Source organism: Mya arenaria, chromosome 13 (assembly GCF_026914265.1).
Source record: "Mya arenaria isolate MELC-2E11 chromosome 13, ASM2691426v1".
In the NCBI taxonomy this organism is placed as follows: domain Eukaryota; kingdom Metazoa; phylum Mollusca; class Bivalvia; order Myida; family Myidae; genus Mya; species Mya arenaria.
Window position 1 is genome coordinate 58,459,381 of NC_069134.1, and position 27,653 is coordinate 58,487,033.

Genomic DNA, 27,653 nt, shown 5'->3' on the forward strand with positions numbered 1-27,653 from the left:
ACAAACTACCATATAAATATTTTTATTCAATCGTATTCGCGACCGGCATTTACTGCATTCCAGAAAAATGGCCGCACCATATCAACTTCGCTGTCAAATATTTGGTCATTCTAAAGATGTCAGAGCAGTGACTCCGGCTATTATTCCTGAAAATGCTGTTGTTTCTGGGTCAAGAGATGCCACTGCTCGAGTTTGGGTTGAAGAGGAGTATGTCTTTCTTGTGTTTTCCTGTTTCACTTCCTGTAAGCAATGACGCTTACAAAAAGTTCCCCACCCTACACTGGTTTTCATATTCCATTAAAGAGGGACGGTCAATTTTTGATATACAGTCGAGTTTTGACAATTCCACATACTTACTTATTAAGTGGCAGCCAAGATTTTTATTTCTTTTTTCGAAATGACTCATTAATATGTACAATGATTCATTAATTTTTATTCATTTGCATCACTTGTTTTGTAATAATGCTTAAATATGAACATGTGCCCACAGTACACCAGGGTGCTGTGTTTGCACAGCACCCTGAAGGGGAGAGGTTCGAAGCCCTTAGACAAGCTGGAGAAATAGCCCAATCATGCATAATTGCTAATTGCCCTATTTCAAACAAAAGAAATTACATTCAATAGTGTCAAGCCATGTTAACAAAAACACATGTTATTGAAGTCTTGCCTAAAATTGTGAGTTTTTCATCGCAATACATTTATAACAGTGTATGCAAAAACAAGTCAGACATTGCAGGTTGATTTAAACATGGTCCTCTGTAAATTTTAGAAAGTATTGAGGGCGTTGTTTAGGTCCAGAACATCCAAAAATACTCAATGTCTACTCCTCAATATCAGCATTTGCACAATAGGTGACTAAAATCTAGCATGGAATTGACTTACCGACAGCATGTGCAGTATATTACTGAAATAAACCTTTAGGTATTACTTTGTTAAATAAGTTGTTTTACAATCAAATGAATTTTATTTAATAGAAAAAGATTATGTAAATCAGTGATGAAAACTTATCATAACAGCCTTGTGCACTGTTCAGTAAATAAGCGAATCAACAACAGCATGCTTTTGCACTTTAGTTACTTCTGCTCAGAATGACTGGTCAAAGTTCAATAAGCATGCTGGGGTTACTGTTAATTTATTTACTCGAATATTTATCTTGAGAAAATCGAGAATGGAAGTAAATTTTAAATGTTGCCAAGCACCAAGGGATGACATTTTTGTGGAATTTCCTTATTTAAAAAAATGGATTCACAATACATGTTTAAGTTGCGAAAAATAAAAAAAATCCTAATTTTTATGTTTTTATAGGGATGGTAAAGGCTATCGTGAGGGTCACTTTATGAGTGGACACAAGAACTTCGTAAGCAGTGTCTGTTGTATGCCTCCTGATGATAAATATCCCCATGGCCTCATCTTTACGGGCAGCAATGATAACACCATCCTGGCCTTTACACTGGACTCGCCACAACATATCTTCCAGTTGGCAGGACATTCTGGCACTGGTGAGTCAACTGTACCTTGCAGTTGTTTAACAGTTGTTTTGTTTGAAAAGTACATTTTATTGCCATTTTGAAAATGGTCACCTAGTCAAAACATTGAATAGGTGGAAATGTTAAAACTCCAATGTCTGGCCACACTTGCATTGTAAGTGAAGACTTCTCATTTATTTTTGTTGCTGGCTTGATAGTGCATACATGTACTGGTAGTTAGCATACCAAAGCGGATATCTTATTCTTTAAAATTAGAATGAGGTGTGATTAATGTTACTCAGTTTTAATTCTCCCCTCGATTATGCATGATAAACCATACATATAAAATAATAAAAACTGCATTGTGATTTAGTTTTATAGATAGATAGATTTATTCGTGCATATATATATGTCATAGTAACAAACCAAATATCTCATAAAGTTATAACACAGACTGATTAACAAAGTATTAGTGATGATATCTGTACTAAAGCACAACATCATTAGAATGCTTTGGATACATACGTGCGTTAATAAAGATTTAATTCAATGTGACAAATATATAACACAGGATATTAAAGTTATTCAACTTATTTCCAATGGGGTCCTTATGACAAATATAATTATTTGCCAAGATCTCAGTTGTAAGCTGTTTAAATTAGGTTTTCTTATACAAAAATAACATGCATGTACTCTTGACCAGTTAAAGAATGATTAAATGTTTGAGATCAAACTTTTACAGTTATAATTGCAACCGACTGTTAAAACCATATGACACTTTAGCATAATATGACAAAAATCTTTGAACTGATATGCAAGATTAAATGAATAACAATTAATAAAAAAGGAAATCTTTCATTTCTGCACATTTCATACCAACAATGAGATGTGATTTCACTTCTTTTTTAAAAGTATTCTTATTTTTCAATTCTTTTAACTTTATTGGAAGACAGTGTTCCAGTCCTGGATTGCTTGATAAAAGAAAGTATTTAATATAAAACTGTCAGCCTGTGGCACTTTAAAATTTCCAGCACTATGTCTACTGTTGTAAGAATGTGTGGATGAGACTAAAGTAAAATGTTCATGTAAGTATGGTGGGCATTTGCTATTAAAGATTTTATGTACATGGTTTAGTCGTAGTTGCTTTATCCTATTTTCTATATTAAGCCATCCAATATCACTGAAAGCCGAGACTTTCAGGGAAGTTCTACAATCATAGCCATAAATAATCTGACAACTTTGTTCTGAGTGACCTGTAATCTGTTCTTGAATTGTTTAGATATACCACTGTACCAAGATGTCGATGCATAGTCAAAATGACATTATATTAAGGAGTTACATAACAATCTTTTTAGATTCATATCTAAAAAATGATTTTGTCTATATAAAATTTTTAGCCTAGAATTAACTTTACTGACAATATTGTTAACAATAGATGCAGCACTGAGATCATTGTCCAGTATATTTCCAAGATATTTAACAGATTGTTTAGGTTTTATGATATGGCCATTGCAGTTTACATTAAAGCTATCAACTTTTGTTAGTTTTCTTTTAGACCCAAATAAGATACATTCTGTTTTTCCAAGATGCAAAGACAGTTTGTTGTCAACTAACCACTTACCACAGTTTTCAAGTTCCTTGCCGAGTACATTACTAATAACAGCCGGTTCTTTGTGTGAGAAAAGGATAGCACTATCATCTGCATATAATATTAATTTACATTTTTCACTTATTCTTATACTCATATCATTGACATAGCATAAAAACAGCAACGGTCCAAGTATGCTTCCTTTAGGAACGCCACAAGAGATGTTCATGAATTCAGACGTTGTATTTTAGATAGCAAGCATCAATCATAATTATGATGGTTGTCATAAAATACAGAAAAAGAAACATCAGCTGACTTTTTCCACTCATGTGTTGTTTTCAGTGTGTTCCATGGCGGCTGGCAAGTTTGGTACCCTACTAAGTGGCTCCTGGGATAAAACCGCTAAGGTCTGGCTCCACCAAAAATGCGTCATGACACTGGAAGGTACTGTCTTGTTAGAGTTGCAATATTTTTGCAGCAGTTTTTTCCTGTTTTTATAGCTGTTATTTGGGTAACTCCCCAGTGCCAATAAGTATATTTCCAAATGTTAACTTTTTACCAATTTTTAGCTCTACTGGCCAAAGGCCAGAAGAGCTTATGCGATGGTAATGTGTACGTAGTATGTGCATCCGTGCGGTCGTGCGTTCGTGCGTGTGTAAACAATTGCTTGTGAACACGATACAGTCTTCAGTTTTGATTGTATCTTGATGAAACTTGTACAGTATCTAGATATCCATTACAGCTCGGTTTCTTTCGAAAACCAGCAAGATCCGCCCATGAATGCCTAGATTATGGGCCATGAAAGTTTTAAAGAAATGCTTTCTATTTTTAGCCAGGTCTGCATGAGCAAATTCTATTTTTAGCCAAGTTTACATGTACATGTAAATTCAAGTCTAGAGTTAAGGGAGACAATTTGCAAGTCTAGGATTTTGAGAGACAATTTGCTTTTTGCTTCTGCATTTGATTTTGTGAATTACTCTGCCTTGTTCTTGTAGAAAGCCCAAAGGCCATATTTTAGCTTTAAGTTCTGTAGTTTGCGCATTCATCTTAACAAAATTGGTTGTGAATGTTTAAGTTATGCACCTGGTGTCATTACTGGCCACACCCTGGGTTCACATGTTTGGTAAACATAAATCTAGAAAGGTTTGAAAATCTTTTTGTGTGTTTGTGCATCCATCTCAGCACAACTGATTGTGAATGTTTGGTCAAATTGATCAATGTTGTCCTAGGATGCCCTTGATTTTGACCTTTTGACCAACTTTTTTAAACTTTTAAAACTACAGAAAATTTTACTACGAGTACAGTTTTGAAAGCATTTTTTTTTTGTCAGATGACTTTTACTTGGCACATATTAAAATAGTTCATGCAACTAATCTACTTACAATACTTTCTGGGCTCAGATGTTGAACGTGCTACGTTTTCAGGTAACCCAAACACAAAACATAAACTATATGTCTGTTGCCTTTTACCCATACATACATGCTCTGGATTGATATGACCACAAAAGCCATGCCAGTAGAGCATAGGCCCTTTTGGGCCTCTTGTTTTTAGATATATTTCAGGGCCAGGATCCATAAAACATCATCATTATTGTATGTTAAGTATCACACTATGGTCATATGACATAATTACATAAAAATATCTTTAATACATTTATGTAAATGTCAAGTATATATGATTCAAACATCAAACATTTAATGGTTTCAGAAAACAATGTATTGTATCAAATTAATGCACACAGATACTACGAGGAAATTGTTCTCTTATGTGTAATCGAGTCTTCAACAATAATTTGTGTAATTAAAGATAAAAACTTGATAAGAATGATTTATTTCATCAAGGACTTTATTTCATTTCTTTTATTCTCATATTTTGCATTGATTTAATTACGAAACAATGGAGATAACCTTTATGTTACAGGCCACCAGTCTGCTGTGTGGGCGGTGGCTATAATGCCTGAGCAAGGCGTGATGTTGACGGGATCTGCGGACAAAACCATCAAAGTGTGGAAGGCCGGCAAGTGTGAGAATACCATTACAGGTAAATCGTGATTATATGTCTGATATCATCATAATGTTAAAGGTCTTTATTTTTCACAGAGGGTTACAGAGTGTATTGCTAACACTCATTGTGTTACATAGAAGGCACAGTTCCCAGGGATTGAATTGGCCTCTGCCTGTCAGATCATATCACTGCATAGCCAGTTATGGATCCCGTTTGCACCTCAGCTTTGATCAGACGGATGCTGTTATATGTTTGATTAATTATATCTATCATGTGTTTCCGGTCTGGACCAGAGAGTATGTGTGTAATCCAGTAACAAGGATTTTCGAGTTATAATATTTTTTCGTGCATATCTTAAATTATCAATTCATGGAAAAATTTATATATAGAACACATTTTTGTACTATTCACCAAAATGCACTTGCGATGAAGTGTTTACTGATGTCATGATGTGTAATAATTTTAGATCACTGTTGTCGTAAAATAGTGTGTGAAAAGTAGAAAGAAAGCTTTCTTTGGAGGTTTCTTTTTCCGAAAAAATGAAACAATGGTATAAAAGATATACATGTGTCCTTCAAAAAACTTAAGGATTGATGCTAAATTTACATTTAATCAGCAAATTTGCATATCCATCCAGGTCATGATGATTGTGTTCGAGGTTTGGCGGTTACACAGGGCTGCGAGTTCCTGTCTTGTTCCAACGATGCCACTGTCCGACGATGGCTTGTAACGGGAGAGTGCATCGCTGTGTATTACGGGCATGAGAACTTCGTGTACAGCCTAGCAGTGTTGCAGAATGGGCAGGATTTTGTAAGCAGTGGGGAGGACAGAACGGTGCGTGTGTGGAAGGACGGGGAATGCCGACAGACCATTAACCATCCTTGCCTGTCCATATGGAGCCTCTGTGTAATGGCTAACGGAGATATTGTGTCTGGTGCTAGGTAAGTTGTAAATCTGACCATTAAGATGAGGTTGTTGTTAAAAGTAGCTGACATGACACCAATTCATCCTTCATATAAACATTCATAACTGTTTAACCTTTTGAGAGATTTACTAGTCACATGATAACCCTGGACAAGTGGTCTTAGATTGAAGACTTATTCTTTTGTTAACTAAAGAAGGTACTTATCGAGTACTTATAGAGAGCCACTTATTAAAGTGTGACATTAATTGACTTCGTAACAATGCTTTCAATTACTTTAAATGAATAAGTCTTCACAAAATGAAATTCATATCAAAGTTGAAGATTTTGTGCATTTTTTTTTATTAAATTTAGCTTTAAAAAAAATTCACACTGTATTTATATAGCATGTATAAGTATATTGACAACACTCTATACATGTAACTGAGCTTTGTTTAATCTGACAAAATAGTTGCACTAAATTCCAAGATATTTCCTTTATTTAAAAGGAAATCAAAAGCTATTCCAGTAAAACATGTAAACCACGGGGGGAAGGCTTGCAATTAGTTGAAAAAGACATGTAGCAAATCTTTAATACATGCACAGTGATGGAATCCTGCGAGTGTTCACCTGCGATCCCGCCAGGTTTGCCTCAACAGAGGAGCTTAAGACGTACGATGAGCAGATAGCCCAGTCTCAGGTCCCCCAGGATATACGACCCGAGGAGCTACCAGGACTAGAGGCTCTCACCAAGCCTGGTGAGAAACACAGGGAACAATTTTTGACTCAGGCTTTTGTTAATCAGGTTTTCATTGATAACAGTTAATAGACTGAGGATGTTGTGAACGGATGGTCGGGCTCAAACATTGGTTTCTGTCCAATAACTTAAATTAGCATTAATGGATAGTGATGAAACTTGGCTCGTAGCTAATGAGAAGAGCAAGTTTTTTAGTTGTTTTTGGAAAAGCTGTTATTCAAAATCCCCTAAGATAGTTTGGTATTTACAGGGCTCTCAATAAGTTTTGAAGTAGGAGGGTGTTCTAGGAAAGTAGAAGGGGGGTTTGGGGGATCTCCCCCATCGGGGTATCAGGCGGGGGTGCAGGGGGCCGCAGGCCCTTGGCCGAAAACGATTTTAAGCATTTTGAATTCAGTTAAGATTTGCTCTCATTAGAGCAAAATTCCTGTTTTGAACATCATTTTACATATGTAAATACTATTGATACAAGTAAACAAAAATAATCCTTGGTTCAAAAACGTACATATTTTTATTCAAAAAAGGAAAATTGAATCAAAATAGTAATCTAAAATAGTCATCTTTTAATCAAAATAGTCATCCTCCAGCACTCATTGTAACAGAAAATTGGGTCTCTAAGAAAATCAACACAGTCGAAAATAATCGTATCCGAAATATGTGCAGTTCTTGCAATGACATTTCAGAGCCACAATTGGGCTGTCATTGAGTCGCCATAAATATAACTGGAATATCATTCATATACCTACCTAGAAACAAAGAACGATTCTATTTTCTTTGTTTAACATCGTCCTTCCCGTCTTTTTTTACTGTTTGACATTTTCGCATTTTAATGTTGTTGTTGTTTTATCGAATATTTAGCTTGTTATCGCCAATGTTCTCGGTTGTACTTTAATGAATTATTACGCCGATATCATCTCATGTTATTTTAAATAAGCGTCTGTCGGATTCAAAACACTCCAGGTCTTGTAGATGCATATTAGTTCAAATACAAGCGCTTTGAATACCACAATGCAAATCGGCAATCAGGCGCATTTAACAATAAAATTGATCGTAATACATTGTTTCAATTCATTTTTTTTATGATTAGACAAAGTATTATTTTTATTTAAGATAAAGGACATTTTAAGACTACTACTAAAGTATTCCCTATTATTACTTAGACCAAACCTAGCTTACCATTAACTTTAGGGAAAGAACACGTGAGGTCTTTATTAAGCAGTATATCAAAGTATGTCTTGCTTCTTCTACAGCTGATCTCGAACTCCCCGAGATGTGCTCACAGACCAGTGACGTCAGCACTTCCTGTGTCAACAGGTCAAAGAGTGCACTCGCACTACAATACAATCATGACATATTACTAATTAAGAAGGCAGCTGTTAACCTGAGAATAGCCTGGTCATACAGTCATAATTGCCGGGGGATATCCCCGGCCCCCGGCTCTTATTGAGAGCCCTGTATTTACAAACATTAATCAGGTTAGTCTGAAGAAAGAAAATAGGGGAATCAACAGATGACAACATCACAAACAAACTGCTGAGTTATGATTGGTCTCCCTGGCTATTATCAAGCATACCAAATATTCCTGTTTTTGCAGACTATAGTAGATACATCGACATGTTATGAATTTAATGAATTTTGAAATTGAGCTGGTCTGTTTTTCCGCAGATTAATTATGAGAGAAATGGGTAGAAGCTTTCATGAAAGCTTGTTTAAAGCTAGCAGTAAATAAAAGAAAAAGAAAAGCAAATCAATGATGGCTGAATGACTCTGGTAAACATTGACCAAAGAAATGAAAACAGATTCTTGGAAAGCTTTTATAATCATCTTAAATATTTTCCACACAACCAAGTCACTCAAAGATGGTCCTTCAAAAATCTGTAGACCAACACCACTGACTGGAATTTTACTGACTTGTGGACTTAATTTAAAAAAAAAAAGTAGAAATTAAAAAAAGTAGAAATTAAAAAAGAAAATCTGGACATTTTTTTCTTCTCATTCTTCTCAATGAGCAAATGACTTTGATAGACAAGTAATATTTTGCTTAATAGATGCATGAAGTCAAATTTCAATGATTAGATTGAGTATAGCAAAAGAGCCCTTCTATATCATTAAAATATTACTTCAGGTCGTCTTTACTGTCATAGAAAAGTTATCTCATTGGCTGTGTATTGGCAGTGGGCAGACCTTTAAACACTCCCTGAAGTTGAAAATCTTAATGATTAAGCCTAGTAATTAATGAGTGCCTATCTGCAATATCATCGGCTGAAAATGGAGGTATTCTAGATATTAATAAGCAGGGCTTCTAAAAACCGGCAATTTGCCGGTCTGGACCGATTTTGACCAAGCCAGACCGATTTCAGTTTCAAAAAGTTTTAAAAAAATCGGTCCGAAATTTTCTCATTTTTTTTTATAATTTCGTTCCAAAACGACTGGGCTAGTAAAAGTTGCAGAAATTGTAGTACACAAATATTCATGGGTCATTCACACATTAAAAACTACCCCCAATAGGTCATAAAAGTGTCTTAGTTACCATGTGACTAATGCGACCAGCTGCTTTTTCCGCTACACTGATCACTCTATAGTCTGTTAATTAGCAGGCGCTTGCAATTGGTCCAATCACATGTATTGGTAGGTCGCAGAAGACACAATTAAACTATGTGTTAATTGTGTGCTTGCAGCTATCCTGATTAAGTGTTAAAATCGGTCCATATTTTCACATGACAATTAATATGAATATGCTATGTCGTCGTCGATCATTACGTGATATATCCGTTTGTTGATTACCAAACTGTTAAATCTAAATTGTTCTTTTAAATTGCATATGTCATTGTTAATCCGAACCTAGTCATATATAGGATATAAACAGCGACACGCTTGATTAACAACATAGTCTGAAAGCTTACGTCATTTTAATTCGCAGTAATGAAAAAATCATTGTCGATATCACACGTATAGCTTGAAGCCCCGATTATAAATCTAGATATACATTATTATTATTATCCAAGAGTATCAGTTGAATGATGACCCACTGTAGATGCAATAAGCAAATAAATCATAATACTGTTTCACTTTTTGTCGTCTGACCGCTTCCCGACAGCCATAGTTATTGATACGATCGCAGTCGTTCTTATTAAAAACGCCGCAGAACTCGATGGGAATCTCATTTGAATTAAGCTTGTATCATTGACTATTTGAATCCGTTATGCGGCTCTAGAACCCTCTTAGGAATTGTGACATCGTGAAAAAATATTGACAGAAAAGACATCGCGAAAATGTGTGACATTTCTACGTAATCGGACTTTTGAACAGGTCTTTTTTTTTCGGTTGCCGGGTCCAGACCGATTGCCGCCAGGTCCGGACCGATTGAGGTTCCAAATTTTTAGAAGCCCTGTTAATAAGGGTCATATAAAAATAGATTCATCAATTGATTGGTTTTTAATGAATGAAAACAAGGAAACCAATGAAAGCTGGTTAATTTTATAAGCCACTGAAGGGGTTTTTTAATATGATATTCCAGTGGTCGAAATAAGCACATGCCCTTAAGCTGTAAACTTGTAAAATGTTTGCGGGGGCTTGTTCAAAATCTGAATTCTACATGTTGCAAATTGTTAAACAAGTAAACATATTATTATAAGAAATTGGGCATGTTTGTTAAAAAGTGTTAATTTTGCATCTCTGTGTTTCGCAGGTGCAAAGGAAGGTCAGACTAAGATGGTTCGCAATGCGGAGGGTAAGGTCGAGCTTTATGGATGGGAGAGTGGAATCCAGCAGTGGAAGAAGGTCGGAGATGTTGTGGGATCATCTGGTGGAACTACGGCTTCGTCCGGCAAGACGCTTTATGAGGGAAAGGTGAGGGAATGGTTTAAATCAGACCATCTCCGTGGCCTAGTGGTTAAGGCGTCCGCCTACAGAGCAGTTGTGGGTTCCATCCCAGGCCGCGTCATACTGAAAGAATTTAAAAGTTGGAACAAGTAGCTCCCTTGCATGGTGCTCGGCATTTAAAGGGTAGGGCTAGGAAAAGTGGTGTACTCAGTACTGGTTCAACCCAGGAAAGTAGTATCCTGTGTATCGGTGCTTTACACCGAGCATGTTACAGAACCAAGATGTCTCTTCGCAAAGAGCTAGGGTATAGCACCCGGATCTCTTGTATCTTACTCTGTTTCTTCAAGTCTTCCAATGTCTGGATTTGACTGCGAATTGCTGTCACTTTTATCTCATGTCACTTGTGGTCAAGCCATTATGCAGCCAATGGATGCGGGCTGACCTTGATAAACTCAAATAAACAAACAAAACATGGTTTAAGTCGATGGTTGAAAGTGAAACAGTTTTATCTGGTTCTTTATATTATGCCACTTTTAATAGAATGTTTTAGCTTTTACCTCTCAAAAAGTACATGTCACTATAATAATCATCTGCAGACCTCTTTCTTTGCAACTTGCAAGTTTTTAAACCTTAAATTATTGCTGAAATATTTGTATAGGGAATGTCAATCCCAATGAGTACATGTCAAAATTTGGAATGCTGAATGATTTAAGGACTTTTGCCATTTGAAATGACTCAATATATCTGACCAATTAAATGCCTAGAAAATGCCTGTATCATTCCTTATAAACCTGATATTTCAGGCAATATTTAGTCTGATATTCGATATAGTTTAATTTCCTAGCCACTGGAAATGTTAAATTAAATTTTTATCAATATCTAAAAAAACCATGAACTTTTAATGATTTGTGTATTTCATTAAAGAGATTCTTCAGAAGTACAAAATACATCGAGAGCATGAAAATAGCAATCTCGATTTGATCGAGACCGCATTGGTAATAATAAAATAATAAATGCAACAATCATGTTGCTGTTTCATCTGTGTTTCCTTTATAAATAGCGCATAATGATTTCATGGTTTAAATCATATCTGTTTATGAGTACATATAAATATACCGACGCTATTTTTAAATTTACTGGGATTTACGTGATAGACAACCCCTGTAAATCTCAAATTGGAAAAATGCAAGAAAACTGCAAAAGAACCATGTTGCATAACCTTTATGATACATCAGAAAGATTCAATGCGTTGTACACAACGATGTCAATTTTATGCAAGTTTTTTAAATTTTCTTTTTTTCTTGCAAATGAATCATATAAGTATCTTCAATGGCCGAGAGTGTAAGATAGGTTCATTCCGACCCGAGCATAAGGTGTTTTGCGGAAACGAGGTTTACCGAGTTTCCGCACATCATCCTGCGTGAGGGTTGGGATGAACCTATCTTACACGAGCGGCTATGGTAGATGCTCTTTCTCCCACCTAAGTTAAACAAAACTAAGTAAAAATGTTTTTTTGCTGAAACTATTGTGCTTAGTGAAAATAATTGCGTATGGATATGCGATAATTCGTGGTTGTCATGGATATGCGCGCAGTGATTTTGATTATGTGAATGGTCGAACCGGTATTCAAATAGTTCTAAGGAGAGTGAAGCATTATTTCTTGAAAGGTGCGTGAAAATTGTTTTATGGTGACATTTAATAATTATTTAGCGTTCTAAATATTGCCACAAGACAAGGTTTCCATGATGCTACAGACGACAGTCTTTAACAAGGGAGGTAATTACAATGTGATGACCATAAAAAAGGAGTTCCATACGGGCATTTTATCTTCGCCCGTGGGCAAGATAAGAATTTCTAGCACGGTTAAATTATTGGATCTACTTATCTGAGGTGGGAGAATATGGTGTCTAGTCTCAGACCATTCCCCTTAACACAGATATTTTTTTTAGGCCAATGACATTGCACAAACCTGTTTCATAAACTCATAACTCCGACTTTTATGTTACCTGTTGTTTGTAAGCTTATTATAATCGCACTCGGGCAAAACCTATTTGGCGAGTGCTCCAATATGATTGTTAGTCATTTTAGGTATTTGGAGCATAGTTTGCACAGACAGAATTTAACCCTTGTTAGAGCTACCCTAGTTCTTTAACATGCACCAGTGTATCGCACTGCCTCACAGGCCCCCCCCCCCCCCCCCCCCCCTTTTAACATGCAGCAGTGTTTTTCACTGTCACACAGGACCCCCATTTAATGTCTCTTCTGGAAGACAATTTGTATGTTTGTAGTGTTGCTGTTTGGAATCGAACCTGTGACCCCTGGGTTGACAGTCAAGTGGTTTGCCACTAGTCCACGGATCCCCCACTGTTATCAGGTAGCCAAGTTATGCCCCTTTATAGTCTGGGAAAACAAAAGACAAACAGTTGCATCGCTTGTGTTGCTCTTGTATATGTATTTGTTCACAGGAGTATGTGTTTAGTGTGGATATTGAGGATAGGGAAATTGCTGCTTTAAAGCAGTGCGCTTTCACAGAATGTCAGTTTTTGACACTTTTTAGATTATTTGTCTCAGAATTGGCTGATTTTGGCATCAATACATCAAATCAGTAATATTCGATTACTCACAATGAAACAGATTATAATTCCGTAAACTGTCGATAATTTAAAAAACAACAACTGTTTTAGCCATAAAACATCAATTTTTAAACATGAATATGAACACTGCAATCTGCTTTTTTGTCAGCAATTTCATATCGCTGGTTACCAGACATTTAAGCAAAATTGGCTCATTAAAACACAAAAATACAAAAAATTGTCAAAACGATTAATCTGTGAGAGTACAGCTTTAACTGCAGTAAAAGTTGTTTGTAACGCTTGGAACTATTTGTCTATCTACAGGAGTATGACTCTGTGTTTAGTGTGGATATTGAGGATGGGGAAATGGGTGCTTTTACTGCCGTAAAAGTTGTTTGTAACGCTTGGAACTATTTGTCTATCTACAGGAGTATGACTATGTGTTCAGCGTGGATATTGAGGAGGGGAAACCACCGCTAAAGCTGCCATACAACCTAACTGAGGATCCATGGTTCGCGGCCCAGATGTTCATAGAGAAAAACAACCTCAGCCAGGCCTTCCTTGACCAAGTGGCAAACTTCATCACTGAAAACACTAAAGGGGCTACTTTGACCCAGGGCTCTGGAGCTAGTTACGCAGATCCTTTCACTGGTTGGTACCCAACCCTTTTTCAAAACGTTTTTTTTTTTTTAAATGCGCTTGAAATGAAGAAAAAATAATGCTTTTAACAAAGAAAAAAGCACTTTAAATGCAGAAAAAAATACACTTTTAACACAGAAAAAATGCGCTTAAGTGCATTAATGCGCTTTTAGTTCAGAGTAAATGCGCTTCATCCACAAAATGTGCACTATTTTCTAGATTTTAATTCACTCTGTAAGAAAAAATATGCTTAAAATACAGTGCCAATACTGCTGCGTTTAATGCAGATTAAATGCGCATTTAATTTGCATTTCATACACTTTTTTGAGAAGGGAAGTATTTGTTAGTAAAAAGTATTATTTTAGTTTTAAGGGAGTGAAACCAGAATGGTTTATAGTGCTTCTTTATTTGATTTCACCTAGAACCATATTGCTTTCATGCATTATGTCTCCCTTTAATGAATTGGGGAGACATCTTGTTTTTGCTAAGACCCAGGCCCCTCTTTCTCGAAACTTCTAGAGTCCCTTATAACAGGATTAAGCTAAGCTCACTATTTTTGTGTATCTATAATGTGCATTATATTTATTTCTTTAAGAGTTTTTAGACGTAATATAGGAAATATCATTATGATAATCAAAATAAACAATTTTTCATTGATCAAAATCGCTTTTAAGTATGTATTTTAGCTAATTGAAATAAGCTTCTTAAACCTGTTAAGCTTAAGAAGTTTCGAGAAATTAGGGCCTGGAACTTAATACTCATGATACAGGTTGGTCATGACTAGTAGATGACTCCTATGTCTGTTTGTCACCAGTGCAAAAGTGTCCATTGTTGATTTTTTATCACCTATGACCACACAATGGGGGAGACGAGTGTTTTTCTAGTAATGATAAGATCAGTGCTGCATTTTAGGAGCAACTGAAGTTAAAATGGTACCGTTCTGTAACTGTTTGATCAAACTGGTAAAAAAGGGATTTGTTAGTAAATGTATTATCGACAATAAAATAAAAGGAAACTTTTTTAAAATGAAACACCATTTGAAATCTCCATTTGTAATGATTTTTATTGAGAATTATATTTTTTTATTATTTAATTCTTTTGGTCTTAACATTAACCTATTTTTTTCTCTATTCACAGACTGCTTTCAAATGGTGCTTATCATTATATAGGGCTACCAAACATGACATTTATAATGACTGTAATAATTTTAACTGTAATATTTTCTATTTCTTCTAGGTGGGAACCGATATGTTCCTGGCTCCAGTAGCTCCACGTCAACTGAAGGGGCCGATCCATTCACAGGAGGCGGGAGGTATATCCCTGGGGGTAGTTCTGCCCCAAGTGCTGGAGGTGGGGGAGGCGGGGCAGACCCATTCACAGGCGGGGGGAGATATGTTCCATCCTACAATGGCGAACAGACTGGAACTGGAGGTGGAGGAGGTGGTGATGTATTTGTTGGTTAGTATGAGGTTTCTGAGTTTTAGCATGTGGGTTGTTGTGTTTTTTTAAACGGGCTTGACACCTGATGATACACTTGCAAGAAAAAAAAATGTCAAAAACTAACATAAAATTGAAATCATTTTGTTCAACACATTGAATCTTACTTACTGGTGTATCACATCGCTTACTACACATGAAACTTTCTCAGTTTTTGCTTATTTTTCCAATTTGAATTTAACTGCGTTTGTTTACCACATAAATACAAGTAAAATAGAAAATAGTTTTGGTTTTGTATCTCTACAAATTATGTGCCTTTCATATGCTAAATATACACACTATAAACGAAGAAGTCATAAAGTGCTAATTTTAAGCAGGTAAACTCAGCTGAGACAGTGACATTCTTTTAATCATGTTAAGTGGTGTATTATCGGCCTCATACTAGCTGGTATTGACAATTCTTGGCTTGTTTTGAGGAAATACGGTATTTGCTGATTTTGGGGTCATCTGGTGTCTAGTCCCTTTAAGGTATTTTTTTACACATAGTGCTTTAAAAACGTTCCAAAAACCGAATAAGTAACAGAATTTACGAAAAAAACTCAATTTCAAAGTGCTTAATTTGCTAATTTTTTGAAGAAATATAAAAAATTAATCTTTTTAAACAACTTGAATAAATGCATTTACATATTTAAAGGGATGGAGAGTTTCAATTTCTTTAAAACGCACACTAAGTCGAATAAGGAATAAGGAACTAGTTCCCTATTCCTTATTCAAACTCGAATAAGGAACAGAAACAGTGAATTTTCAACTTTTTAATTAATTGTCCTTGACAACATTGTACAAATCAATAACTTCAACTACACCCCTCCTGATTGACACTATACAACTTGCACTTGTATAATAAGTTCTTGGCTTGTTTTGAGGAAATACGGTATTTGCTGATTTCGGGACCATCTGGTGTCTAGCTCTGTAAGCTATTTGACGATGTGCTAATATATTTAAATAAAACAAGTACGACTTAAACAGTCTATAATCTTGTTAGAAATGCTGCAGATCACAAGTGTATCCAATAAACTTTGAGAGCAAATAAATATTTAAACGACGATGAAATTAACAACTTCCTTAACTTTAACAAAGTTCTAAAATGTTAAGTAAATTGAATCACACTGGCAAAAATGTCTGTTTCTTTTATTCCCCTAGGCTTACTTAACAAAAATCAAGAGACAAGTGTTGCTATAGGGTTGCAGTGGTATTGTCTATTTGTGGATATGCTGAGTTGCATGAATTTTACTACTAGTTCACTTTCAAGAGTTGAATGCCTTTGGTTAAATATCATTTATTTTGAATTAAAGCTGCACCCTCACAGATTTACTGTTAACTTTTAATTTTTCTCTTGGAATGAGCAAATTTTCGCGTAAAAATCTGCAAACCACTGATATAAGATTGCTGACAAAAGATCAGATCGCAGATTTTCATATTTCTGATCGGAAATTAATGTTTTATGCCTTTAACCGTTACTAACTGTTTAAGAAAAATGCATAAAACATCATTTTTAAAAAAGTTGTCAAAACGTTCAATCTGTGAGAGTGCAGCTTTAACATATACAATTAATTTAGTTCGACAAATTTTGAGCATAATCAAAATTGACAAAGACCAAATATGTTATGCATTGAAAGAAAACATGTAAATTTTGCGCAATAACTATAGTGGAGACCAAATTAAGAAGAAAGCCTTGAAGCTAAAGAGATGTCTGGCTTCTAAAATGTTAGATGCCTTTCTTGCTATATTGAAGATGCACTCTTACTCCCGAATAAGATTTACAACCATTCATACAATTGTTTTGATATAGCCAAAAGGATGAATAAATGTCTTAATCAATGGTTTATATGAAGGACTCAAAAAAGTTTAATTTGAAAGAAAGGTGCTGAAAACAGGGTATTTCTACCTTATTAAACGAAAGTGAATCGCAGTAAATCTTTTAGCACTCACCAATCATTTAATGTTTTTGCGTATTCAGCTATTAAATACAGTTTCAATATAAGAATAGTTAAAGGTTAATCACACAATTTAAAATTATGTTTGTTATACATGTGTATGTATTGATTTTGAATAAGAGTGTCACTTTGAAATTCACATGACTAAAATTCTAGTGATTAAAAAGCCAGTCAACACTGCCATATATATTTCTTTCAACTTTAAAAAAAAACACGAGGTCTTGTAATGGCATTGTTGTTGTTGTATTCATCATCGTACAACCTCGCTACAAAAATAACCTTGAAGATATTCACATAAAACCTGATTGTACACAGTTACCGGTAACAGGAGGCAGGAGTTAAGCTGGACCAATATTCATAAAACATCTTTAGTTATTTCTTAACTTAAGTCGATATCTTAAAATGTTCATAGTCAAGTTAAAAGGAAAATAAGTGATTTAAAAAAAATAAATATATTATATATATTCAATAACATCAATAACAATGATAATTCCTATCTAAAGTATTAAAGCTCTTAAAGAATTAAATATTTTGCATTTTATTGAACACCAAATATAGTGAGCTAAGCTTAATCCTGTTATAAGGGACTTAAGAAGTTTAAAGAAATCGGGGCCTGGAGTCTAATCAGTCTGGCAAAATAGTCGAAATGTTATGCCCCTTAATAAACTGGTACATGAAATTAAACAGACAGTAAAGTGCACATTTTAAAAGCTGCACTCCCACAAATTGATTGGTTTGACTAATTATTTTTTTTTATTGTTTTTAATGAGCCAATATTTGTGTTAATGCCTAGAAACCAGTGATATAAGACTGCTGACAAAAGATCAGATCGCTGCTTTATATTTATATTAAAAAATTAATGTTTTATGGTTAAAAGCGTAACTTAAACTTTAAGAAAAGTGAAATTTTCAGCAGTTTACCAAACAATTGAGATCTGATATTTTGTGAATTATCTAATATGGCTGAATTGAAGGCACTCAGATACCCAAATAAGCCGATTCTGAGACAAGTAATTATGCCCCCCTTCGAAGAAGAGGGGTATATTGCTTTGCACAGGCATGTCGGTCGGTCGGTCGGTGGGTCCGTCTGTAGACCAAAGCTTGTCCGAGTGATAACTCAACAATTCCTGGACGTATGGTCATCAAACTTGACATGAAGGTTGGGCCTGACCAGTAGATGACCCCTATTGATTTTAGGGCTCATCGGGTCAAAGGTCGAGGTCACAGTGACCTTTAATGGTAAAATAATTTTAAAGCTTGTCTGAGTGATAACTCAACAATGCCTAGACCTATGGTCATCAAACTTGATATGAAAGTTGGGCCTGACCATTAGATGACCCCTATTGTTTTTGGGGGTCATCGGGCCAAAGGTCAAGGTCACAGTGACCTTGAATGGTAAAAGGATGTCCGAGTGATAGCTCGACAATGCCTGCACCCTTGGCCCTCATTCTTGACTTGGAGGTTGGGCCTGACCAGTAGCTGACCCCTATTGTTTTTGGGGCTCATCGGGTCAAAGATCAAGGTCATAGTGACATTGAATGGTAAAAGGTTGTCCGAGTGATAACTCAACAATGCCTGCACCCATGGCCCTCATAATTGACTTGGAGGTTGGGCCTGACCAGAAGATGAACCCTAATGTTTTTGGGGTTCATCAGGCCAAAGGTCAAGGTCACAGTGACCTTGAATGGTAAAAGGTTGTCCATGTGATAACTCGACAATGCCTACACCCATGGCCCTCAAACTTGACTTGGAGGTTGGGCCTGACCAGTAGATGACCCCTATTGTTTTTGGGTGTCATCAGGCCAAAGGTCAAGGTCACATTGACCTTGAATGGTAAAAGGTTGTCCGTGTCATTACTCGACAATGCCTGCACCTATGGCCCTCAAACTTGACTTGGAGGTTGGGCCTGACCAGTAGATGACCCCTATTGTTTTTGGGGGTCATCGGGCCAAAGGTCAAGGTCACAGTGACCTTGAATGGTAAAAGGTTGTCTGAGTGATAACTCGACAATGCCTGCACCCACGGCCATCAAACTTGAATTGGAGGTTGGGGCTGACCAGTAGATGGCCCCTATTGATTTTAGGGGTCATTGGGCCAAAGGTCAAGGTAACAGTGACTTTGAACGATAAAAGGTTGCCCGGGTGATAACTCAACAATGCCTGCGCCCATGGCCCTCAAACTTGACTTGGAGGTTGGGCCTGACCAGTAGATGACCCCTATTGATTTAAGGGGTCAGAGGTCAAGGTCACAGTGACCTTGAAAGCAAACTCAACAATTCCTGGACCTATGGTCATCAAACTTGACATGAAGGTTGGGCCTGACCAGTAGATGACCCCTCTTGACTTTGGGAAGCATCAGGCCAAGGTCAAGGTCACAGTAACCTTTAACGCAAAAAAGTTAACAAATCTTCTCCCAGTGATATCTCAACAATGCCTGAATCTATGATCATCAAACTTGACATGTAAGTTGGGCCTGACCAGGAGATGACCCTTATTGATTTTAGGAGTCATTGGGTCAAAGGTCAGGTTCACAGTGACCTTGAATGCGAAAATGTTTCAAGTAATAATTGGACAATGCCTGTACCCATGGCCCTCAAACTTGACTTGGAGTTGTGTCTGACCTGTAGATGACCCCTTATGATTTAAGGGGTCATTGGATCAAAGGTCAAGGTTACAGTGACCTTGAACGAAAAATGCTTGTCTGTGTGATAACTTGTCAATGCCTGCACCCATGGCCCTCAAACTTAACATTTAGTTTTTTGGTGACCAGCTGATGACTACTATGGATTTTGAGGTCATAGAGTCAAAGGTCATGGTCATAACACACTATCCTCAAACTTTGAATGGTCATAATCTTAAAACTGCCTCAACGGCATACAATGTTAGCGACAAATCAGCTGTCATTTCGGTCCATGCATATTTCATTCAATTGTCCATATAATCCTGACAACATGGCGCTCAGGGGGGGGCATAATGTTTGACAAACATCTCTTGTTCAAAAAGTGTCAAACTGACAATCTGTGAGAGTGCAGCTTTAGTGTTTTCGAGGAAAATTATTGCTTTTATAAATCAAAGAGTAACAAATCAGAAAAATAAAATGCTTATTTTTATGTGTCCATGTGCTGTTTAATATTTAAAAAAAACTCAGAAGTCTTTGATCAAAATTTGTCCAAGTTCTGTTTCAAGTTGAAAAGTTTTGAGGTCTCAGATCAAACTGAACTTGTCCATTGATTCTGCTAAATCATTGCTGGAGGTTAAAATCAAACAACTGACTTGTCTTGTTTCCATGGCAATGTTTCATTAAACACATTTTTCGGCATTGTGCATCGTTATTTACTTTTACTCGTCAAAGAGCAATTGATAGGAAAATGACAATAGGAAGTAATCATAAACGAGGTTCATGAGGGTTTTGCTTTTAAACTGCTTTTATTATGGAAACGAGGATGTTTGAATTCAAGATTTATCTTGAAATCACGATTGAAAGCTCTTGAAATCAGACGATTGTGCATTTGTGAAGTTTTTTGTGGGAAATTTGCATAAAAAATTGTCAGAAGTACCTTGAAATGGACATACATGGCTTTGGAAACCATTTAAACAAGGGATTTAGCCTCTTGGCCGAGCTTTGGGCTTGATTCTCTCCATGGTTTGCACAGATTGAAAAGTACTTGAATTTTAGGCTCCTGGCTCAATTTGCAAGCAAGTCTTTAAAATAAATTTTGTTTTGCCTTGAAATCTGCTTGAATAGTGCTTGTATTTATATAAATCAATCTTTAAATGTCCTTGTTCTGCCTTAAATGAAGTGTCTGTAGAAATAAAGGACCATCTTTACAAAAGCACAAAGTTGGAAAAACACAAGAGAAATCTGCCTACCAGTATCACCACGGCACCAGTTATACCCAATATATGTTTACAATTCCATTCAAACTGAAATAGAAAGAGGTCGTAAGAGAATAAAAGCTTTGCTAGATAATCTCTCAGAAAATTAGACAAATAATTGAAAACCTTAAAGGTGCTATACACCGTATGATGAAATAGCGGAAAAAAAAAGAAAATTGTCGAAAACTGACAAAAACTTAGTATGTGTACAATGCATTGAAAAATTTATTTTTTGCAGTTTTCTTCGTATTTTTCCATTAAAAAAGATTACTTTGTATGTCTACCTAGTAGAATTCATTCTTATGCGTGATTCGCTAGTCGATGTTATCACGTAATATTACCAAGTTAGATATATAGCTTAAATATTTCAAAGACTTAGCGTAAGCCTTCGTAGCACAGTGGGTACAACACTGGACTGCAATTTTGGCGACACTGGTTCAAACCTGGTTTCCGACTATATTTTTTTTTTGCATTTTGGTATTTTTAGCACGACTATTCGAAGAAAAGGTGGGCTATACTACTCGCCCCGGTGTCGGCGTCCGGTTAAAGTTTTAGGGCAAGTTGGGATTATCACTTATAAGTCCAATACCCTACATTCAATTCACTTAATACTTCACACAGTTGTTCAAGGCCATCACATAATGAGGTTAGATAACTCCATATTATCTTTTATACAAATTATGGCCCCTGATTGACTATGGAACTTAGGTTAAAGTTTTAGGGCAGGTTGGGATATTGTTTAATAACTTCTATACCCTTCATTCAATTTACTTCACACAATTGTTCAGGACCATCACCCAATAAGGTTACATAACTCCATATCCTTAGTACAAGTTATGGCCCCTGATTGACTTAGGTTAAAGTTTTAGGCAAGTAAAAGTTAAGGGCAAGTTGGGATTTTAATAAAAAAAAACTTCTATACCGTTCATTAAATGCACTTAATAAAATTCAAAATTATTTACGACCATCTTACAATAAGAAACATAACTCCGTTTTAAGCCTAAATACAAGTTATGGCCCTTGATTTTTTTTTTTTTTTTAAATTCCCTTTGAAAGGCATATTTGTATATTCTTAACCACATTTTCATAATGGGAAATCAAGTTATTTGAGTGACTTGCGTCATTGTTTGGGCGGGCTGGTGGGAGGGCAGCATCAAAGTCACCTTAATATGTATCAAACAATTTTAGTTAGGTTTGACATAAAGAGACCAAACTTGGTATTATTACATCGTTATTGTATTCTAAGTCAAAGCGGCGTAGTCGAGCGCGCTGTCTTACGACGGCTCTTGTTTTTAAAATTATGATATCAAAGAGTAAAAATTGTTATTAAATAATTGTTCTGAGATTCTTTACAGAAAAAAACTATTTTTGGTGCCAATCTGGTGTATAGTCCCTTTAAAGGACAATTAAATAACAGGTTACTGTGTCACAAATATGTATTATTTAGGTAGTTTGCTAATAATTACAGTCTTTGAAAATATGTATTATTCTCATAGTTTTATAATATTGTCTTTGAAAGTCAATTATAGGTCCTTGAAATCTTTTGAAAACTCCTTGATTTTTTTGCCAGTCTGATTGTATGAACCTTGCCCTCACACTAAAAGTTAAGAAGATTCTCAGAATAGTGATTTTTGATCTGTCATCATATCTGTGGCCAAGAGAAATTGAAGAATCAAGAATACTCATGAACTGGCCCCAATTTCTCAAAACTTTTTAAGCTTAAGTCGCTTATTTCAGTTAGCAAAAATACATACTGAAAATGGATTTTGATAAATGAAAAATGGTTTATTCTGATAATCATACAGATTATTCCTACATCATTTCTAAAAATTCCATAAGAAGTAAAGATAACACATTTTATTTTATAGAACACCAAAAATAGTGAGGTTAGCTTAAGCCTCTTATAAGGGACTTAAGAAGTTTCGAGAAATTGGGGCCTGCTGTTTAATTATTTTAGTGCACATGAGAATATGTTGGACAACAGGACATTGGTGGCGATTTTTTATTTGTCTTGACTTAATGCAAAATATGCTAGATTATACAGTGTAATTGTGTGAAGCTAAACATAATTGTCTTATGCCAGACATAATTGTCTCGCATATCAATAATCAAATTTTTCCACCAGAACAATGAATTAATTGGATAGTCACTGTGTCTTGTTTAACATCCTTTTCATGCAATTTTCACTGCTCTTTCTATAATCATAATAACACCTAAAATGTAAAAAAAATAGAAATTATTTTCGAATACAAGCAATTTGATTTATTATGATTGAATAAATTATGACTCCATATTCATCAAACAAGCATGTTTACCTAGACGTTACTGTGATTTTTTTGGTGCAATTTACTGCCTTCTAAAGGCTGTTTCCCCTTGTGAAAAAATGTCCATTTTTTCCAAATAAAAATGTGAAATGCCAATTACTTGAAGGAATAAGAAAGCAATGAAAAATTCTTGAAAAATAAACCAACTCTTGACAAGACTTACTCTTTTACAACATAATGTATGCATAAAAAAGTGAAAACATGTACTGGTATATTTGCCATTGTTTAAGCTGTTTTGGCCTGATTTTGTATTTTTACCAAAGTGGATTATTTTTCCAAATTTGCAAGGTACAGGCAGTAAAAATAATTCCAAAACAAATTACTGCTTGAATACTTGAAGCACTTATCCTTGTTCTTTCCTAATCAGCCATAGCCAACGTCACACGTGTTTAACATTATAAAAGAAACAAAATATAAATAAATGGTTATCACTTTTTTATGCCTGATATGACATAATCTGTACCTATGTTATTTATCACATAAGACATCAGACAAAATGTCCTTTAAGCTCAAGAATTTTTTGTGTACAATGTTATTGAAATATGTTATAAAACACCAACAAAAACACCAACAATGACTCTGAGGCATTTACGATACTTTTTTTTTTTAAACACTAGATTAAAAAAAGACATTTAAGAAAAGAAAGGAAAAATCACTATTCTGTATTAAGAAGCAAAACAATCAAATATTGACATAAATAAAAGTGGATATGTACAAGATAATTCTTTCCAACTATATCTGAATTGCTTTTTTAAGTTTAATTGAAATAAAAAAAAAATACATGAAAATATTCAAACTTTGAAATGACATGTTATATCTCTTATTATATATTTCAGGAGCTTATACAACAGGCACTGTCAACCCCAACCTGTCTAAGAGAAACGAGTTTTTCCCTAAAGAAACAACGCTCACATTTGATGCTGCCAACCCTGCTCAGATTATGGGTGAGAAATCTGGGGATGGTTATCCCAAAACACTCTTGATATGTATCCAGTAAAGTTTTCAACTTTTAAGGGTAGACAGAATGTAATCTGTTCACTGTGGTCATTCCTATGAGGTAATTGAGGGTTTTAGGCAAACCACCCAAAGAGAAGACTTGATTGATAATAGCAAGGAGAATTTACAAAATCTCGACACCATAGCCAATCTCACCTTGTCTGCATCACTGTCACCTGACCTATCAGCGCTTAATACAAATACTACCTATATATATTTGCATATCTCATATGATCTCAACCCTGATATGACAGGGAAACTGCGGGAGTTCAACGGGACAGTTGAGGCTGGGTTGAAGGTAGATGACAAACTCATTGAAGGTCTTGAGGGGCTGCTTCACCGTGACCTTCCCTCAGAGGACAACCTCAATACTCTACGGGCTCTTCTACTCTGGCCTAACAGTAAGACTATACCCTTTAAGCCCATGTTGGTGTTTTCGATGTGATAAAGTTGTTTGTTGATATTACTTCACCGTAATGATATGATGTGATAAAGTTGTTTGTTGACATTACTACGGCAGGATCAGCTGACCTGAAAAACCTTGACTTTGGCATTACTCATTAACCATTTAAGATATTCAAATGTTTTACTCTGCCTATTTTGCAGAAAATGCAAAAAAAAATGGAATATTTTAATATTCTTTAATATTTTTACTCAAGAAATAAATAACAAATGCCTATCAATGCTATCTATTGAAGCAATGTTACATATAGCAATGCAAAAAAACATAACGTTATGTCAGTGACAACTTTGGAAAACTTAAAAGGGTATACATATCAAATGAATATTTTAGGGGGTATTTTCTTTAACCTAGACATATAGAGTAGTGAATTCTGTTATTATTTTTCAGAATTATCACTTTAAATCACTTATAAAGGATAAAGTTGTTTGGTCTTTGCCTTCTCCGTTTTTTTTTTTTCACTTGCTCACTTCCATTTCTCTTGGCCAAAAGCTGTAGGACGAAAATGTTAATGGTGTTGCCCAAGTTCATTTTGACATGCCTGTAATAGATATGTGTAAATAATACATATATTTAAATGAGTTGATATATCTTCAGACTGTGTATTTCCGGCCCTGGATGTTCTGCGAATCACCATCAAGACGCAGGAGGTGAACGTGGCCTTTTGCGTGAAAGATGACATTCTCGCTGCCATGATGAAGTTCTGGACACCCGAAAACAGCGTGCCCAACCAGGTCCTCAGTCTCAAGGTCGTCTGTAACATGTTTGCGCAGCCCCAGGGGTTTAAACTGTGCATGGACAACCGCGAGAAGATAGTCAACTCCGCGATCGTTATTAAAGATTCTAAGAACAAGAATGTTCATATCGGCCTTGGGACATTAATTCTGAATTTCTCTGTTGCTTTGTTTGGCTCGCTGGATTTGGAAGGAAAAAAGAAGACTTTACAAGCAGCATCAGAGTGTTTGAAATCCAAGCCAGATCCTGAAGCAGCATTTAGATTATTCATCGCCATGGGAACACTAATTCATAAGGATGAAAATATACAAAAGCTGGCTAAAAGCCTCGGAATCGCAAATATGCTCGGAGATTATCTTAGAGTATCTGAGCCTGCAAAGATCTCATCTTGTGCAAATTTTATGCAGGATCTCTTACGATGAATTGAAAACTCATCAAATATGACTTGAAGGTGGATTGTATGTATGCAATTAAACTGCTAAGACATTGGTACATGCATATTGGCATGTCAAGTTCACTTTTCATCTAGCTAACGTTATTTGAATTCTTTGTTCAGCATTTGTTTTCATCGTTATTGAGTTCAATATGTGTTAAAGCTACACTCTCACAGATGGACTGTTTAGACAACCTTTTTATGTTTTGTTTTGAAATGAGCAAACTTTTGTGTAAATGTCTGGAAACCAGTGATTTAAAGTAAATGTCAAAAGGTCGCAGTTTTTAATATTTATGTTCAAAAATGGGTGTTTTATGGCTAAAAGCGTTACTAACAAATGCTTTCAAAAAAAATGGAATTTTGGGCAGTTTTCCAAGCAATTGAGATCTGTTGTATTGTGAGCTATCTCATTTGACCAAATTGAAGGCATTGATGACAAATTGAGCTGATTCTGAGACCAAAAAATAAAAAAAGTTGTCTAAAGTTGTCTAATTGGTCAATCTGTGCGAGTGCAGATTCAAATGGAAGAAAATGTGATTGATGTGATTTAAAATTGAAGTTGAATCATTTGAGAATACACTCGTTCACCATTTCTTATAAAAAAAACTAATCTGCGTTCTCTAAGTTGTCTGCATCGAGCAATGCATATCTTGATTTCCTTAAGTATTATCTGTCGTGCTCTGCTTCATGAAAAATTTCTAATTTACATGTATAAAAGATTTATAGTTTACTTACCAGTTCTTCACTTATTTATATGTTCACAAAGCTTACTTACTTAAAGCTCTCGTATGAATCAGAAATAACAGAAAACCTCTCAGACGACATGGAAATAACAGAGAAAGCTTTTAGACAACAAGCTTCCAGACAATATAGAAGGAACAGAAATAGTTTACCTCAAAGACAAAAATAACAGAAAAATTTGCAGACAGCTGATATTTGGTTCTGTGAAGTTTTTTAGCATGTAGTAACTTAGTTTTGTATGAAATAAAATTGAAACTAACATTAAACCAGTAAATTATTTATTTTCCTGAGAAAGTGTTTCTTCTTTTTCCTTTATTGTCAAATGCCTAGTTGTGGTATTTTGATGAATTGGCCTCTATTTCTTAAAAGTTCATTAGTATAACGAGCTTAGGTAGTTTATTTCAGTAAGCCAAATTTCCAACATAGTCTTTATTTTACCAAATAAAAATTAGTTTATTGTGATTATCATATACATGAATCATCCCCATTTTAATAGGTCCTATAGGTACCATAACTCTGGTTGCAAATCTATTTTAGTTATTGCACTTTGTTAATGTTCATACTTATTTCTGGTCAAGAGCAGCATAGCTTGAAAAGTCTTTGAGGTTTTGACTTCAAACTTTATATACAGATGTATCTCATTTAGAAGTGCAATGCTTAGATACCATAACTGCAGGTGCAGTTTTTTCAGTAATTGCCCTTTGTTAATTTTTAATGTTATCCTTTGTCGTAAGGTTAAGTTGCTACTGTTTATAATTCAGGGGTGGATATGGCTGTCTGTGACTGCTCTTGGTGGATAAATATTGGCATTTTGGGCTAGCTTTAACTAAACCAAAAAGATAACCTGAAATTTATAATTTGCTGATGAATTGTATGATCTATACAGTCAAGTAATAATGTACAAGCATAGAT

The 27,653-nt window shown here is 35.3% G+C and overlaps 1 protein-coding gene across 1 annotated transcript; it reads left to right on the forward strand.

The window, feature by feature from the left end:
• The first annotated feature begins 31 nt into the window (after positions 1-31).
• LOC128213304 (phospholipase A-2-activating protein-like) lies at positions 32-27,020 on the forward strand. Its single transcript, XM_052918909.1, has 12 exons — positions 32-207; positions 1,306-1,499; positions 3,397-3,498; positions 4,975-5,094; positions 5,696-5,999; positions 6,566-6,717; positions 10,402-10,562; positions 13,537-13,759; positions 14,984-15,205; positions 24,213-24,320; positions 24,627-24,773; positions 25,430-27,020. The coding sequence occupies exons 1-12, from the start codon at positions 68-70 to the stop codon at positions 25,987-25,989; spliced, it is 2,433 nt and encodes an 810-aa protein (XP_052774869.1). The 5' UTR covers positions 32-67; the 3' UTR covers positions 25,990-27,020.
• The last annotated feature ends 633 nt before the right edge of the window (positions 27,021-27,653 follow it).